A 16,366-nucleotide genomic window follows, 5' to 3' on the forward strand; every position below is an offset into this window, starting at 1 on the left:
GAGAGTGCAGAATGAGGACTTTGCACCCAACTTCCTTCCAGTCTTGCCCCTAGTTCTACAGTAATAAAACTTGGGGGGAGGAGGTGTAACCTTTCTACATGGCTGTGTGAGTGGTCTTGCTAAATGGAACAACTGTGAGGAAGTACAGGGAGGGAAACATTCTGCTTCTCTTGAAGTTTTAATATTTTCTGAGTCTTAAAGGTAAAGTCAGCCATCTCCTTCACATGAATTTTAGGAAAAGCCCTGAAACAAATAATAAAACAGGCTGGGTATTTTTTTGGTCACTTTCACAGAGTACAGCAGGACAAATGATTATAAAAGACACCATACATAAATGTGTTTGTTCTTGTCATGCTCTCTTGCCCTCTCCCTCCCCTATACAGATGTAGATTTTCCCACAGGGAAAAGCGACCCGCATTGCAAATCAGAAGACTACAAATGCAATATATTCCAAAGAAACAAAAAGATAAAGTTGCAAAACCTTTACAGGGAGCTCAGGGAGCTGAAGTTACTCTGTACAAGTTACTCTGTACAAGCTGTGTATAGGTAGCTGTCATTCCACATGCCAGGAAAGTACAAAGGGACTTGGTGGCTATGTAATATCTTGGATACTGAGGAAGATTCAGGTGGCTATCCTGGGCTGCTGCTGCTTCTCAACCATTACATCCTTCTTTTCTCTGCTCAGCAGATGGCTTTCACAGGTGTGGAGTGACCAGAAGTACATGGTCTCTCATCCTGTGCTTTATATTTTTGTTCTACTCATTTGTCTCGTCTCTGTTAGGTAAACTGAGAAGGTTCCTCAGTTTGCACCAGTTGTCATCTAACTAAATGTCACTACTGGATATGAAAATAGCTTATTTTTGGGTGATGAGGAAATAGGTATTTTAGGGAAAAACAAAAACAAAAACAAAGTAAGGTGGTGATGTCAATGTGCAGATAGCAGCTGTGTGTAGGAGATGGGTATCATGGCTGCTGTGCTTGGCCATAAAGACTCTGGAGAAACTGGAAAGGAGTAAAAATAAAATGTCATACATGCCTTGTGTGCTCTCTCAGTTCATTTAGCTTGGGTAAACAATGAAGCAAATGTAGCCCATGTACTCTCAGGGAGGAGAAAAAAAAAGGAGGGAGGGGGGGAGAGAATCTTCCCCAAACTAGGAGTAGGAAGAGGTGCGTTAAGAAGTTTGATGCAGGATATGGGATTTTGATCGGTGGAGTGATCTGGACAAGCCAATTCTCACGTGTCCAAAAGATGCAAAGGGAAACTTGTGCAAACCTGAGGCTGTGTGGTGTTATGAGTAAAAACAACTCAGGGATCAGATGGTTGATAGTTTGAACATGCTGAAGCACTTTTCTGCCTGCTGTTGCCAGAGCAAACCCAGGGTCAGTATTTGCCCTTTGTTGCTTCTGATAATTGCTGACTGGAGCTCAAACCCCTGATTGACTTCACATACTGAAGTGAAGAGCCTTTAGAAAGTAAAGCCACTGAGTATTATGCAGATGTTGCTCTGCAAAAATATCAGAACAGTTTTGTCTGATTACCAGTCAGCAATCCCTAGCCTGTGACGTGAATGAAGTCATTTGTTCTTTTCACACATGAAAGCATGGCAGCTAATCCTTTTCATATTTCTAAATTCAGAGATCGAAAAACAAGCTGAGCTAGGATCTTATCAGAAATGCTGTGAGATCATTCGTGTCGTACCAAAGTCAGATAATTGTGAAGTTCTACAGATGCAGCGATTCTCTTTCCTCTGTGGGCTTTCTTTTTCCTTCCAGCACCCTACCTCATCCCACTTGTGTGCTCCAGGCTGTTTTCCAGCATCAGGTGACGGGTAGCACAAATCAGTCATGGGCCAAAGGCAGGAATGAAGGCTCCCAGTTGCTATTCAATTTTCTGAAAGACTCTAAGAGAAATTGGTAGAGTTGTAGAATAATTTAGGTCCAAAGTGAACACTGCAGGGCATCTGGTCTGTCCCTCCTGCATAGAGCCACCTTCGATAAGGAACTAGGGGTGGTATAGGAACAAAGCTGTTGGACAGGAGGCAGGCTGTGTCTCGGTTCTAGTTTATCTGCAACCTTCAGGTACTTCTTCCTTATCTCCTTCCGTCACACGCTAGCAAATCTGGTTCCATTTGTTTACTCTACTGCTACAGTTGGATAATGCAAAGTGGATCCAGTGTTCTTAAAACGATTTGGCCACAGAATGCTACTGTTCTCAGCAATGCAAACCATCTTATCTTTCACTCATGTCACGAGGCTGTTGATCGCAAATCAGGGCTAGCAGTGTGACTTCTTGGTCGTAAAATCTTATGGGTCTTTTTTATGCCAGCTTAATGGTTTTCTCTGGACTTGGGAATGCTCTGTGTGCTCCTGTCAGGATCCAGGATATGACACCGTGCAGGGCTTCTCAGAGTCTCTAATACATTCAGGTTTTTCCAATTGCCTGCAGATACAGTGGCATAGAATTGTTTGCAAGAGATACACCCTGTAGGCATGATAAATGTAGTGCTGGATATATCTCTACGAGGAGATCTGGAATAGCAAGACCATTACTCCATCTGTATAGGTTTCAAATGAATATTTTTATAAAGCTATTTTTATCCTGAACCTGAGAGAAGTCGACTAATAGATCTTAATTTACTGGCTGCTCCAAGATCTGCAGTATAATGTATTAAAACAATGAAAGCTTCCTTCCTCTCAAAGACATTTATTCAGAACACATGTAAGATTTTAACAAAAGAGAAGGGTAAAGTCTGTGGTTCGATGCTCTCAACACGGCCAGTATGGAGGGTTTCATTTGCTTCTCCGTACTGAGTACTGCCTTAGGGCATTAACTTTATTTTTATGAGGTTAGAATGTCGTCATTCTGCCGTTGTCCTAATAGAGCCCTTTCTTAAGCCAGTGGGATTTTTATCCAGATGAACAGATTGCTCAGTAGCTGTTCCCAGCTAGAGGGCTTCATCAAGAAAACTTGGGAGCTTTCTTTTAACAAAATCATGTGTTTTACTTCTAATTAGATAGATGAATGTCATTATTGCTGAAGCAAGAACACTTATGCCTCAATTCAGCCCGGAAAAGTATCGAAAACTGTCCTTATGAACAGTGAATAGCATGCTTAGGAAGGAGCAGGCACAGCTCTTGTGGTGAGGCAGTCAGCCATCTTCACTTAATTTGCAGAATTTCCCAATTTTTTTGTGCAGAGAGATTCAACCTGTTAAGCAGGAAAAATACTTTGTTTTTATGGAAGAAATCTTTTCTGTGTTGCAGTGCTTATAATATCCCCTCCATTATGCCATAAAACCTCTTTTTTTGCATGTCTGTGCTTAAAGAAGAGTGTGGTTTCATACTGTCAAGACATCTTGTGAAAATCCATCGTAATAGGCTTGAACATGAAGGAGATTCAGCAAACTGTCAATATCTGCTTAAAAATGTATTTCTTCATGGTTTAAAAAAAAATAAAAATCCCCAGCACTGGTTGAACAGGAAGATGAAGAGAAGATTCTGGATGGAGATGGAAATTGACAGCTCAAGTCTTTGGCTTATTAGCTAGAATTACCATCCCCTGCAGAAGGAAAGGCTTCTGTTTTTCCTCTGAGTGTGTGACAACCCACAATTTAGGGAAGATTTGAGTTATTCTGGCTGTTAAAGTGGCCATAATTGCAGAGCAGTTCCCTATTAGCAGCAACTGACAGGTCTGGTTATACCTCCTAGCTGCAAGACTAAAACGCTTGGTCTGATGGGTTTGTGAGACTTACTGTTGAAGGAAAGGAATGAATACTCTTTGTTCTTGATAAGTATTATCAAGGTCATTGGTTATTGCTAAACTGTTACAGGATAAACAATATATTCACTGGGTGTATGTGCAGAGTTCCTGGGTGTTGCTACTAGATTAATTTTTATTTTCATGCAGGCAAGATATTCTCCGTGAATTACAGGCCTTAGGTTTTAGCGCTCATATTTTGTTCTGGTTTTTGTTACAGCTGCAGCTGGGAAGGGTGACTCGGGTCCAGAAGCACCGGAAGATCCTGAGGGCAGCGAGAGACTTGGCACTAGATACCCTTATAATTGAGTATCGAGGGAAGGTTATGTTACGACAGCAATTCGAGGTCAATGGGCATTTCTTCAAAAAGTAAGAGTACTATGAATTGATTAGTATGAGAGAGCATCATGGCACAGGGAGACTAGCGTCTCCATGGGATAATGCACGCTTACAGGGCCCTTGTCAGCTGTGCCACCCGTAAAAAAGTAAATTCAAATACACAGCCTCAGCTTGATGCTCTGCTTACGGACCAAAACCCTCTGAAGTAAATCTGTTCAACTCTGCTCATGGAAATGCATAAGCCTCCAGAGCAGTAGTACTGATGGAAGCACTGTTTCCTGTTATAACTGCCGTGGGAATTGGGTATTTTGGGATTGAGACGTTCTGTTACTTCTCCAGGCCATATCCCTTTGTGCTGTTCTACTCCAAGTTCAATGGCGTTGAAATGTGTGTTGATGCCCGCACCTTTGGTAATGATGCCAGGTTCATCAGGCGTTCCTGCACTCCAAATGCAGAGGTAAATTCTCTCTTCACCATCACCATAATTGCAGATAAGTTTTAGATAAATTTATTGCATTCTCTTGATGAATATTCAAACTTAGAATGCAGTAAAAAGAGTAAATTCTCTGCATCTCTTGCTTGTTTGATGGTTCATACTTGGAACAGGAGATCAGAAAAAGGTTGGGAATGAGTTTTTCTGAAGGGAAATGTTTCTTTCATGGCTTTCCTCTGGCTGCAGAATGATAGGGTAAGCAGGTGGTAGGAAGTGTAAGAGCAAAAGCTCAGGATAAGAGCAGTGAAACAGGCTTTTCCCTGTGGAGATTTTTAGGATAATTATTCATGTGGTAGATAAGAGCTACTTTACAGAAGGAGCCTTCCCTCTTGGAAATAAGAAGTGCAACTTGTGGAGATGTTAGTTTCTCTCTGCTTTGTTCAACAAGGTTCGTCATGTGATTGCTGATGGGATGATCCACCTGTGCATCTATGCTGTTGCCACCATTGCCAAGGACACAGAGGTTACCATCGCCTTTGACTATGAGTACAACATCTGGTGAGTCCTTCACCTCGCCCAGGAGCTCTCCACTGCCCTCCTGGACTGGACATCTTCCTCCAGCCCTTTCCTCGCATTCTACATTTTGCTCCGTTTTCTACTGAATTGCATTTTCCGGCTATTCTGTCCAGTTCTGCTGGCATATTCTACAATAGAGGCCATAAGGTAGCCTGCTGTCCTTGCTTTGGCACGTGGTGAGATGTTTAGTAGGAGATGCATTGAATGTCTCTGTACAAGGGTTGAGAAATGAAGAGTGACACGAATTATGTTTGTGTTTTGGAGCAGCAACTATAAAGTGGACTGTGCGTGTCACAAGGGGAACCGGAATTGCCCTGTGCAGAAACGTAGCCCAAATGCTGCAGAACACCTACCTCCACCTGTTTTAGGCACGCTGATTGGGGCAGAAACACGCCGGCGGAAAGCCCGTCGAAAGGAACTAGAAATGGAACAGCAGGGCATTGCATCGGATGAGAACAGCAGTCAACAAACAGAGGAAGTTCCAGAGGGACCTGCGGCAGTCAGTGACAATGAGGTAAAACACCAGATACTTCGTCATTTTTTGTTGTTGTTCGGTGTTGTGCAATCTGAACCACTGCAGCACTGGTGTCCTCAGAACAGAAACTGCAGTAGTTTTTTAAACCCTTCACTTTTTTAAACCCTTAGCACCTTATTTTACCATAAGAATCTTGAAAACTGTAAAACAGTATCGTTGTTTGTTTGCCATAGTAATTCTGGCCTTTTCTTTTAGGTGGCAGATAAAGAGGAGAAACAAGAAGGGGAGAAAGAGGAGTCTGTAGACGAACAGGGAGCCTTGGTCCACAGCCGACGGGCAAGTACCTCTCTGTTTATCATTCCCCTTAGGACTTGCTTCATGTAGTGACCAACAGGTCCGGTTGGTCATTTCACTTGTTTCAGCACAAATTCCAGCTGTCAGTGGACATCAGTAATTCAATTTAAAAAAAGGGGGGGGGGGGGAGGGTTTGACTCCACAGAGGAGATTTATGTTGGGCCACTGCAGATGAGAAGGTGCAGGACAGATTCCTTTCCTGGTTGAAAGGTTTAACTGTTAGTTTCAGGGCTGTTTTATAGCCTAACGCATACCTTTAAGAAGACAATCAGCACCAGGTTCAAAAAAGGTAATTGCACCCTTATGTGCCTGTAGTGCCCTTCATTTTACCAGCACAAGAATTTATGGAGCCGTATGATGATCCAGAACCTTGACCCACTTTGCTGGGTTAGGTTTGTTAACCTGTATCTGTTCCACATATGGGTTGACGAAATGGTTGTGCAGACACGTTGCCATGAGGGAAGGGTGTAGGATAAAGTGGCAAAACTTGGTAAGAGGAGTAGGCTACCAGCAGCCCTATTGGCACATCAGGAAAAATTCCTATATTCTTTATTAGGAAATTCCATTGTGTTCCCAAATTGTCCTTGTTGTCTTAATCAAAATCTTTTAGTGCTCTTGGGTCTTTGATAACATAGAATATAAGAAAGCTGAGAAGGGACTATTATTTTTATTTTTTAATATTAAAAAAAAAAAAGGCAGTGAAGAAAAAGTGCTTCCGTCCTTCTACCAGGCAGCAAATGTATCAGAGCTAGGAGCCTTTCCTTTGTTCACCAAATACCCTAACCATTGCACTTTTTCTGATCAGAGAGAGGATCTTCTGTGTGGAAATTTCCTGAGAATGCTTTAATTGTTAAGGTAGTACAGCAAATTGCAGAGCCCAGGGCTGTCTAACGGATATCTTTGGATTATCTCATGGATTTCTTAGAAGGGGCAAGATAAAGCAGTTTGTTTCTGCTGGAATTTGAATAAAAGTAGTCTTCCGTCACACTGACCGTAACCCTGGAGGGAATATTTTATTTTTAATGCAAGGAAGTTGGTCTCTTTCTGGGACAGTATAGTTCAAGAAATCTCTCAAAGCGAAGTGTTAGTTTCCCACGAGCTTGTCAGCCCCGTTGCTGTATGTGTGTCACCAGTTAATCTCCTTTAATGAGATTGTTTTCTATATTTGGCACTGGGTAAATACCTGTATCTGTAGTTTCCACAATTTTTAAAATCTGTTTTTCTGTGTGCTGAGTATTTTTTGGAACAAACTGTAATGGCCAGGCTGCCGTGATTGAGTATTGCTGTGTGCTTTAAGACGCTTATCCCCCCCATGAGAATTCCTAGAAGGCACCTCATCCCACCCCTTAAAACTGACTTGATTCAGCTTGTCTGCCAGTCACTGCAGCATTATTGTACTGGGCCTTTTATATGCGTAATTAACAATTATTTCTGACACAGCTAGATGATAAGATTTCCTGTCATTTGTTTACCTAATAAATACCTTCTTTTTCCTCTCTGCCTCTCATGTTCTGTTATTATTATCCACTGTGTAAGCTGCTTGGACAAAAGCTTTTATTTTTGAGCTGGGTGATCTCCTGACAGTTTGCACGGTGGTGTTATATTTGCTGCAAATTACTGATCCACTTACTTCTGTTGCCTCTGGCTTATGTTTATTTCTAATGCTTGTTCATTAGCAAGTAGCTCCATTTGTTTTCAGGTCACCTTTTCACTCTCCTTATTCTTCTTCAAGGATTTTAGTTCTTCAAAATTATATGTTTCCTTGTGGCTATTTTATAAATACAACTCAGTAGTATCTAAGTGGGCCTATTTAAAAACAATGTTAGTTCTTCTAGTTACTCTATGAACACATGATTATGTTGTTGGTATTCTGGGAAATTTGCCATGTTGAAAAATTCAGTTAAAAAAAAAAAACAACACAGTTTCCTTCTGTCCCCTATCTGGCTCTTGTGTCACTGCTGTTTGGCAGTCATTCTCCCAACTGTGCTGCATCCCATCTCTGCTCTTGCATCCTTTTCTCTACGTGCATTATTTACAGTGATAACTTAAATTTCCTTTTACATGTTCTAGTCCCGGGAAGAGAGGAAGGTAGAAGCCATCATGCACATGTTTGAAAACTTGGAAAAGAGGAAGAGGAGACGAGAGCAGCCGTCAGACCGGAACAGCACCGACGCTGAACTCAGTGTCAATTCTGAGGCTCCTGACCTCGAGGAAGTAAAAACAGAGACTCCCGAAACGGAGGACGGAAGTTCAGCACTGAGTGCTGCTGCTCCAAACATTTCTAACAGTACCAGCAGTACTGGGGTGAACACACGACGGTCTTCACAAGTAGCGGTAAGATGAAAATGGAACTGTTTAATTGCTTGTACCGAGCTCATACGCAGCATGTCTGATTGTTTGGGTTGGGAGAAAATTTGGGCATTCTGCTTTAGGCAGCATGGCTGTGAGGTTAGACAAGGTTGGCCAGAGTTTTACCCTGTTTTGTCTTTAATACCTCCAAGGACAAAGATTGCACAGCCTCTCTGGGAAGCCTCTTCAGTTCAGGACTGTTCTCATGGTGAAAAACTTGTCTTATATGTATTTGAATGTATGTGCATTGTCTCATCTTCCAACCCTGCACTGCTGCAAAGAGCCTGGCTGCATTTTCTTGATGGCCTCAGTTTGGATGTAGAAAGGCTGCTCTTGGGTGTCCTTGTTCTCTGGGTGGATTAAGCTCAGCTCCTTCACCCAGTGGGCCCCATATAGTAGGCTGTACCCCTTCTGTACTGATATGACCTTAAGTTGGAGGTATAGCTACAGTAATTGAGGAGTTTTGTGGTTTTTTTTTTGGCCTGTTTTCATTGCATGTATCCTCATTATATGGCAGAGCCCAGATACTTGCCTAGAACGATGCATGTCGGCTCAGATCAGGAATGAGCATAGTTACCTTGAGACAAATAGCAAGTTGCTTCCTGCTGCTGTCTTACTTAAGACAAATGTTCTGACTGATGCCTTAAGAGCACAGCAGATAAAATGATAAGGTCCCCAAAGCCATCTTATGAGCCCATACAAATAGGGTCCAACCAGATTTTGTGGGTTGGAAAATGTCAATAAATAAATCTTGGGCCTTAATCCTATAAGCAGAGAAAAGGAAGACTCATGATGGTGCTTGGACTAATGACAATTTATGTTGTAGGATGCTGTCCCAGAAAAAACAGTTACTAAGCCCGCTCCAGCAAAACCCTCCAGGCCCCGACCAAAAAGTCGCTTCTCTCGATACCGGACCAGTTCAGCACAAAGACTGAGAAGGCAGAAACAAGCCAGTTCCCAGCAAGCTGAACTTGTACAGGCTGTCCCAGAGGAAGGAAGCACTGCCAGCTTGGTAACCACAACAGATACCAGCAACGTAGAAGGTCCAGGAGAAGGCAGACAGTTGGTGGGATCTGACCCAACTGTTATCATGGCTGCGGGATCTCAGTCTAATCGGGCTGCAGTGAAGTACCCCAAAACTAAAAAGGTAAGTATGGTCAAGTGCTCAAACTGGAGAGAGGAAAAAGAGGTTTTGTGTAGTCACTGGGGAGAAGTTGGCTCAGGTGAAGCAGTTCTTTAACATGCATGACCTGATCTAAGGTTTGCTTTATTATTTCTCTTATAGTGTCTAAGAGCTCTCACCACGTGTCAGAGTCTGGCTGTTCAGCACTGTAGAAAGAAAGATCAAAAAGAAATTGCCTGGTCAGTACAGTAAATCAGCATAGAACTTGGATACCAACAGGGTGGCAGAGGTGCAATAGGAAGGGTCTCGCTGTTGGGTACAGCAAAAAGGCTATAAAGAGACAAATTATTCACCTTTGTATATGTGGGGAGGAAAGCGCTGCAGCTTGAGGAGTCCTGGGAGAGAAGGGCTTGGTGTCATAAGGAGTTGGGTGATGGAGGGTGAACCCTGGGTGAGGAAAGCAAAATGCAGTTTAAGTACTGCTTTTAAGTACTGGTATTGAGGGCAATTAGAGATGAGTGATGTCTGGGAAAGGGCATAGTGAGGAGAACAAGCTGTTTTTTGTTTCTGCAAGAAAACAGGGTGCTTACTAATAGAACGATGGAGAGAGCTGGTGGGTTTGCACCTATGTGTAGTGAGCTAGGAAGAGCTTTTGGCTGCAGCTTGCAAAGGTGGTTATAACAAATCTGATGGGGTAGCCAGCATTTAAAGATTAGATGCTGATAGTGGAAAAGAGCATTAGCTTTGGAGCCCAAAGGAAAGGATGTTCATTAGAACAAGTTGGGAGCCATTGGAGAGAGAGGTCTGAAATAGTAGCAACTTTCAAATCACTGGCCTGAGTAATATCACCAGTGCCATTCTGGTGTAATATCCATGGTAAGGAGAAAAAAAAAAGCCACCGGAAATAACTGGGGTGTTGCAACTTGTAAAGGATAGTAAAACAAAGGTTCTCTTGTATATGCCAACAAGAGAATGAGGAGAGAAAAATTGAGTCATTATGTAGTAAATGTTGGGTGGAATTTCAAAGTAAGTTTGGAATGGCATAACAGTGTGCTGGGTATGGGAATCAGTGGTGGTATCTTTTTGGGATGAGTGGGATGGCAGGCTGGGAGGGTATTTGTTTAGAACAAGGTAGAAGCGGTTAGCTTTTAGCTTAGAATTGAAGACCAAGAGGGAATGTGACTGCAGACTATAATGTGCAAGCTGGAGAAACTTCTAAGGGAAAGGAGCAGAAATTGCAGAAGCTAGTAGACAGCTGGCACGTACGGGGCATAAATAAACTAGCCATGAATACATTTAGGCTTGCAGCTTAGAGACGGGTTTTAGAACAAGACGATCAAGTTCTGGGAGAGCCTTCTAATAATATTAATGGAGCATAAGATTGAGCTGCTTCTATAAAACAGGATCACCTGACTCAGTGCCTGCAATAGATGTGAATCGGGACTGATGCAGGAGGTCGTGGCTGCATTCCTTCCTGTTGAGGAGTAAGGAGGTTTTAGCATATGGGCTGACCTAAGCACAGCTTCATTTACGTGCCTTTGTGCCATCTCACCTTTCTTCTTCACCTGTGCTAGTCGCACTGACGTGTGTGTTTTCTCCCTCAGTATCTTGTTACTGAATGGCTGAATGACAAGGCAGAAAAGCAGGAGTGCCCCATTGAATGCCCTCTGCGCATTACTACAGACCCGACAGTTTTGGCAACAACTCTGAACATGTTGCCGGGTCTCATCCACTCCCCGCTGATTTGTACCACGCCTAAACACTACATTCGTTTTGGTTCACCTTTCAACCCCGAGAGACGTCGAAGGCCCTTTCTGTTGGATGGAATTTACAGCTCCTGTAAAAAGGTATGTTTGATCACGTCCTAACTTTTGGGGGCTGTATACTCATCATGCTCTTACTGGCACCCTCATAAAGCTGTCGTGTTTTCTGTGAGCCTATTTCCATGTATTCCTGCTGAGCTGGCCTTGCCTGGCCACTTGAGGAGGTCTTCAGACTGCAACTGCTGACCCTTGCCTAGCCAGGGCCCAGTCTTCATCCTTGCTTTTTACTGTGGTAGAACTGATCTGTGACTCCCTTCTTTGAAACCTGTATTTTCACCCCTGTGGTGGCTGTTTATTATCCAGCGTACATGATTTGAGGGGTTTAATTGTTGCCCTTAGAATGTGTTTTGTCACTGCTTTCACAGAGGATGATTGGCATTGTAGGGATAGGTCAGCTTTGCAAAAACACCTCGGGAATACAGCGTCTCAGTCGGGATCTGTTCTCTTTGGAGAGCCAGTGTTGTTTTGCAAAGGCTGTTCACAAGAGCAAGCCCACAGCTCTTTGTTTGGGATCACAGACTGTCTGTCTACAACAGCTATTTGTGGCCCTGCAGGAAGCCTGAACTGAGTCCAGCTGAGGACTTCATTCCTCCAGAGATGGTGTGTGGCCAGCAAATGCTGGCATTTACCCGTCCACAGGCAAACAGTAGTTGAGGTTAGTTTACTGAGTCAGATTTCTATCTGAATCCATCTTGCCAGTCACCTGTCAGCTTTGCTCAGAGGCTTTTCCAGTTTCTGTATAATTACCCGAGAGCAGCTTTATGGAAATCCTTTCTGTCTCACAGTCTTGGTAGCTTTCAAAGTCAGGCACAATGTCCTAGTTTCTTTGCCACCTTTTTAAGGAGTTTTTCAAAAGAGTTGGTTTGGACCTTGCTGTTCCGTCTCTGGCCAATTTGTTGTCTTGCACTAACATACACCTACAAAAAGAAGCTGAGGTTTCTGTTGAGTATTTCCTTCATAGATAAAGCTCTTGATGGTTCATATGTACTCGTGTGAACAAAATCGTATTTGCTTCCATGTACCTGAGTGATCTGCCCATGCATCTTTTATTACCTTTGGCTATTTTCTAGTCATACAATAATTCTGACTGCAGGAGAGAGAACGGCATAGTCTGACTTTCATTTGGTCTACTTCTTCCCTGAAGTGGAGTGGATGTTGTGTTGCAGCTCAAGTGCTGAATAAAGCAGAAAGCTGCTTTGTGTCATGTAGCCTATGCCTATTTTGTGCACCCCAGTATGACGACTGAATTTTCTTTGACAGGTTGATTTAGATTTGTGTTCAGTCTGTGATTTACCATGTTTGTTAGAAAAAATCCATTAGTTTTCAAGGCTGTAATTTTAAAAGTGATTGTTTCTGGCTTTGTGTGGTACTTTGTTCTAGCCTGTGCTGAGCTGTGTACTTCTTTTTTATTTTGTTTTTTCCCCATGCATTTTCCAGTTTACTAAGAAAGTGTTGAATACTGTCTTCTAGCTTGTTCTTGTTTCTCCCAGGTTGGCATCACCTGGAAACTTAACCACACTGCCTGTTCCATTATCTAAATAATTAATGAAATATTGAAGGATTCAGTGCCCAGAACCTATGTTGCAGAAAGTGTTTTTGATAGATCTCTACTTTTTGAAAGTAAATAATCAATAACTGCTCTAATAAGGATTTTCATCTACTTTGTAGGAGTTCCCCAGCTTTTTCATGGAAAAGACTGCTTGCTAGCATTTGGTGTTTTTATCACCACTACTGACAGCCTGGAGATGTAGGAAAAAGTCTGCCTCTCGTGCTCAGGAGTGTTCAGAAAACTCTCACAAGGAAGACCTCCTTTTCAGCTAGCTGAGGTCTAGAAATGATCCAGAACTTGATGACATTGCTCTCTCAAGACCTGATCTTTCTGTCGTGTCTGCTTCTTGACTATTCAGTCAGGAAGGTTGATTTATAAAGGCTGTTGAAATAGATCACACACATTTTCTTGGATTGTCAGCAGGCCTCTTCCTTAAGCTACTGAGGACTGTGCCAAAAAACCTCAGCTGATGATCTCAGTTTGCATCCAAAGCATGCCAATATCTGAACCTTGCAAGGAAACTGAACTGTATAACCTGTTCACGTTCATCACACGTTGTACAGTGACTTGGCTGTCAGATCAGATGCTGCACTTAAGGTAGCTGTGCTCCAGACTGGCTGGCACTCCGCAGTCTTCCTAGTGGCTACAGTGGAATCCATTGAGATATATTTGAACAGAGAAAAAGTGTCTGCTGTACAGTAGTGAAGGCCATCAAAATAGATCCTGGCACCTGCTCTTCACCCTTGCGTTAAAGTTTTTTCACTTTGAGGATTGTGGCCACTGAGTTTCTGACACACTTCCATGATAGCTTAAGGAGTCAAACTTCTCTGGGAGAAAAAAAGACTGGTAAAGTGAGTCCCTGGGGTAAACTACACAAATGCAAATTACTATATTTATTTTTCAGCAGTTTTGTTGTCATGCTACTGAATTACCTTTGTGTTTTCCATTATTTTATGGTATTTATTTTTGATAGTAAAATAAGCAAAGGTTTCCTGCCTGCTGTCAGGAGTCAGCTTGTATCAAGATACGGGGGTAGCACACCCACTGTAGCAGCTGATTTGTTGAGACTTCACTTCAAGTTCACTTGCATGAGATGTGAAACATTCCTCATCATCCATGTTCTAAAGGCCAGTGTGATTGTTACCTCTTTTATTAGTAGCTGAAGAAAAGGTTTGCTTTTATTATTCTCTTCTTGTTTTAGCCCTCTGAAAGCTGCTACTTGCATTTTATCAGATATTTTGTTCTTTGTCTCTGCCTGGCAGCAAGCACAGTCCTGGAAGAATTATGTGACTGAACTCAGCCATTTCTCAGCTGGAATTTTTAGAGGAGAATCTATGTAAGGCTCTAATGTGCCTTGGTGAAGCAGGGGGGCAGTGTGTTCATGCTCCTGAGCAGGAAACTTTGTGAAAATCAAGGTTTTAAGATAGTTCATCATACTTAGCTCTTTTTTTTCTTTTGATGAAGCTTTCTTTTGATACTTCTTAGCTGTCAGATTTTTAAAATCTATTTATAGTTTGCTTTTTTAACATTTTATTACTGCTGAAGACTGATGCTTAGAATAAATCTCATCAAGAGCATATAGTCAGGCCCGTCACAGTAGCTATTAGATTCAGTGCTAACAGCTGTGAGCTAACAGGTTCCTTTTTGAGAGAGTGTGAAGGAGGTAACACCAGTGTTCTGAGCAGTCTGCCACGCTGCACAGAAACGTAGGTGTTGAAGTGCATCCTGCAGGATTACACAGAAAGTACTGGAGGGGTTGCACGTTTATGTAGTCTCGTTCTGTTTCAGCGCTGGATCAAACAAGCCCTAGAAGAGGGGATGACTCAGACCTCACCAGCTCCACAAGAGAACAGAACCCAATGTCTATACCAAAGTAACGAGAACAGCAGTTCTTCCAGCATCTGCAAAGATGAGACAGGTAAGCACTCAGCACCATCAGGGTAGCGTGGGCGCTTGTGTGAAACTGGGGAAGCTGCTCAATAACAAAGGCGGCTATACAGGATGACATCTTAATCTGTACTGCTGCTTGATGGCACATCTTTCTGGCAGGTGAGAATGTTACTTTGCCATTCATTCACATTTCTGCAGATCCGTTCTAGCTTGTGCATCATGTGTTAAATTTCTCAGTATTTTCCTATGAAGAGGCAATCGCTTTATCTTGCATCATTAACCCCAGTGCTGTGTGATCATTTGTCCTGTGGGGGTGGGGGAAGTACAATATCGTCTCTTTTCAGCAGGATGCTGTTAGATGGACAACTAAGTATCTGCTGACTGTAGAAGGATATAGCAAAGTCTCACGGGCATATATGTAATAGCAAAATGAGTAAGTCTCAAGGATGGAAAAGCTAAAATCTGTGTGGAAAGGAGCAGAATGGTTAACTGTTTTGTCTGAATCTTTCTACAGAGAAAGAGGTTGAGGATCTGCCCAGCCAGGGATCAGATTTCCAAGAATGACAGGGAGCTAAACAATTTACGGATGATAATTAAGAATCAGTTATTAAAAAGTTATATTAATAAGAAATGATCAGAGTGCCAAAACAAATAAACGTACATCCCTGAGCAAGACCTGAAGACCTGAAGAAGCAAACAACTGAACTGCAGAATTTGCTGAAGACTTCTTTTGTTGTTAACCAGACATCAAAACTATTTTCTTTTGAATAGAGATAGGCATGATGGAGAGGGATTAATCCTTTGTGGGAGTGAAATGCGTTTGGGCTGTATTGATGTTGTATATAGGGAACTAGTCAGGTTCAGGTAATAAACACAGCTGTCTGTGGTTTGTTCACAGCAGTGATAGGGTGACATTTCCTTCTGACTCCCCTATACTACATACCTTCCTGGCTCCCTTCCCCCTAGCTCCCTCTTGTGATTACTTCCTACTCGTTGAAATATTTCCTCTCCTTGTTCACTATATGTTGCAGGTTATGTATAGTTCTGGTAGCAGTATCTACACCTGTCTCAAGGCTGGTATAGAAGTGCCTTGGAGGTACTTCATTTTTAGAAATCTTTCATAGCCATGTTGTGGATTCATGGGCTCCATTTGGGATGGGAGTAGCGAGGAGGAGATGGCTTGTGAGTTGCAGTTGTTAACGGTGTAACCTTATCCTCGGTTCAATTTGCTTTTCAGACCTATTGAGTCCCCTGAAGAAATGGAAGTCACGCTACTTGATGGAGCAGAATGTTAAGAAGTTGCTGAGGCCTCTGTCTCCTGTCACCCCCCCACCTCCCATCTCTTCAGTTCCTGGCTCAGTGAGCCCACAGCTGGCTACACCCTGCTCATCTGTGCCGGGAGAGGAGGAGAGTCGCAATGGTTATGGCATGATGTTCTCACCAATTCCTTCTCTGGCTGCTAGTCGCTGCAATACTCCACTACAGTTTGAGGTAAATCTGACCAGAGACTGGGAATGCCAAAAAGGGAAGAACTGGAGCATATACCCCAGATGTTGCAGTAGGCACACCTTCCTGTCTGAGAATGTGGCTGTCTTCCTGAGCAGCAGCATAGTGGCAGACTCTAGAGCACTGCTGCCTTTCTCCTCTGCTCCAGTTTTGGCCATACCAAATCTCTTCCTCCATAAATACCAAACCTTG

The 16,366-nt window shown here is 42.7% G+C and overlaps 1 protein-coding gene across 1 annotated transcript in view; it reads left to right on the forward strand.

Moving 5' to 3' along the window:
* SETD5 (SET domain containing 5) overlaps nucleotides 1-16,366 on the forward strand; it is a 60,374-nt gene that overhangs the window by 30,170 nt on the left and 13,838 nt on the right. The window contains 10 exon segments of the mRNA XM_084292907.1: nucleotides 3,978-4,126; nucleotides 4,436-4,553; nucleotides 4,978-5,087; nucleotides 5,373-5,619; nucleotides 5,836-5,916; nucleotides 8,005-8,268; nucleotides 9,110-9,430; nucleotides 11,011-11,253; nucleotides 14,567-14,696; nucleotides 15,906-16,159. Of these exon segments, the coding sequence (XP_084149033.1) occupies nucleotides 3,978-4,126; nucleotides 4,436-4,553; nucleotides 4,978-5,087; nucleotides 5,373-5,619; nucleotides 5,836-5,916; nucleotides 8,005-8,268; nucleotides 9,110-9,430; nucleotides 11,011-11,253; nucleotides 14,567-14,696; nucleotides 15,906-16,159 (1,917 nt within the window).

Source organism: Netta rufina, assembly GCF_964035555.1.
Source record: "Netta rufina genome assembly, chromosome: 10".
In the NCBI taxonomy this organism is placed as follows: Eukaryota; Metazoa; Chordata; class Aves; order Anseriformes; family Anatidae; genus Netta; species Netta rufina.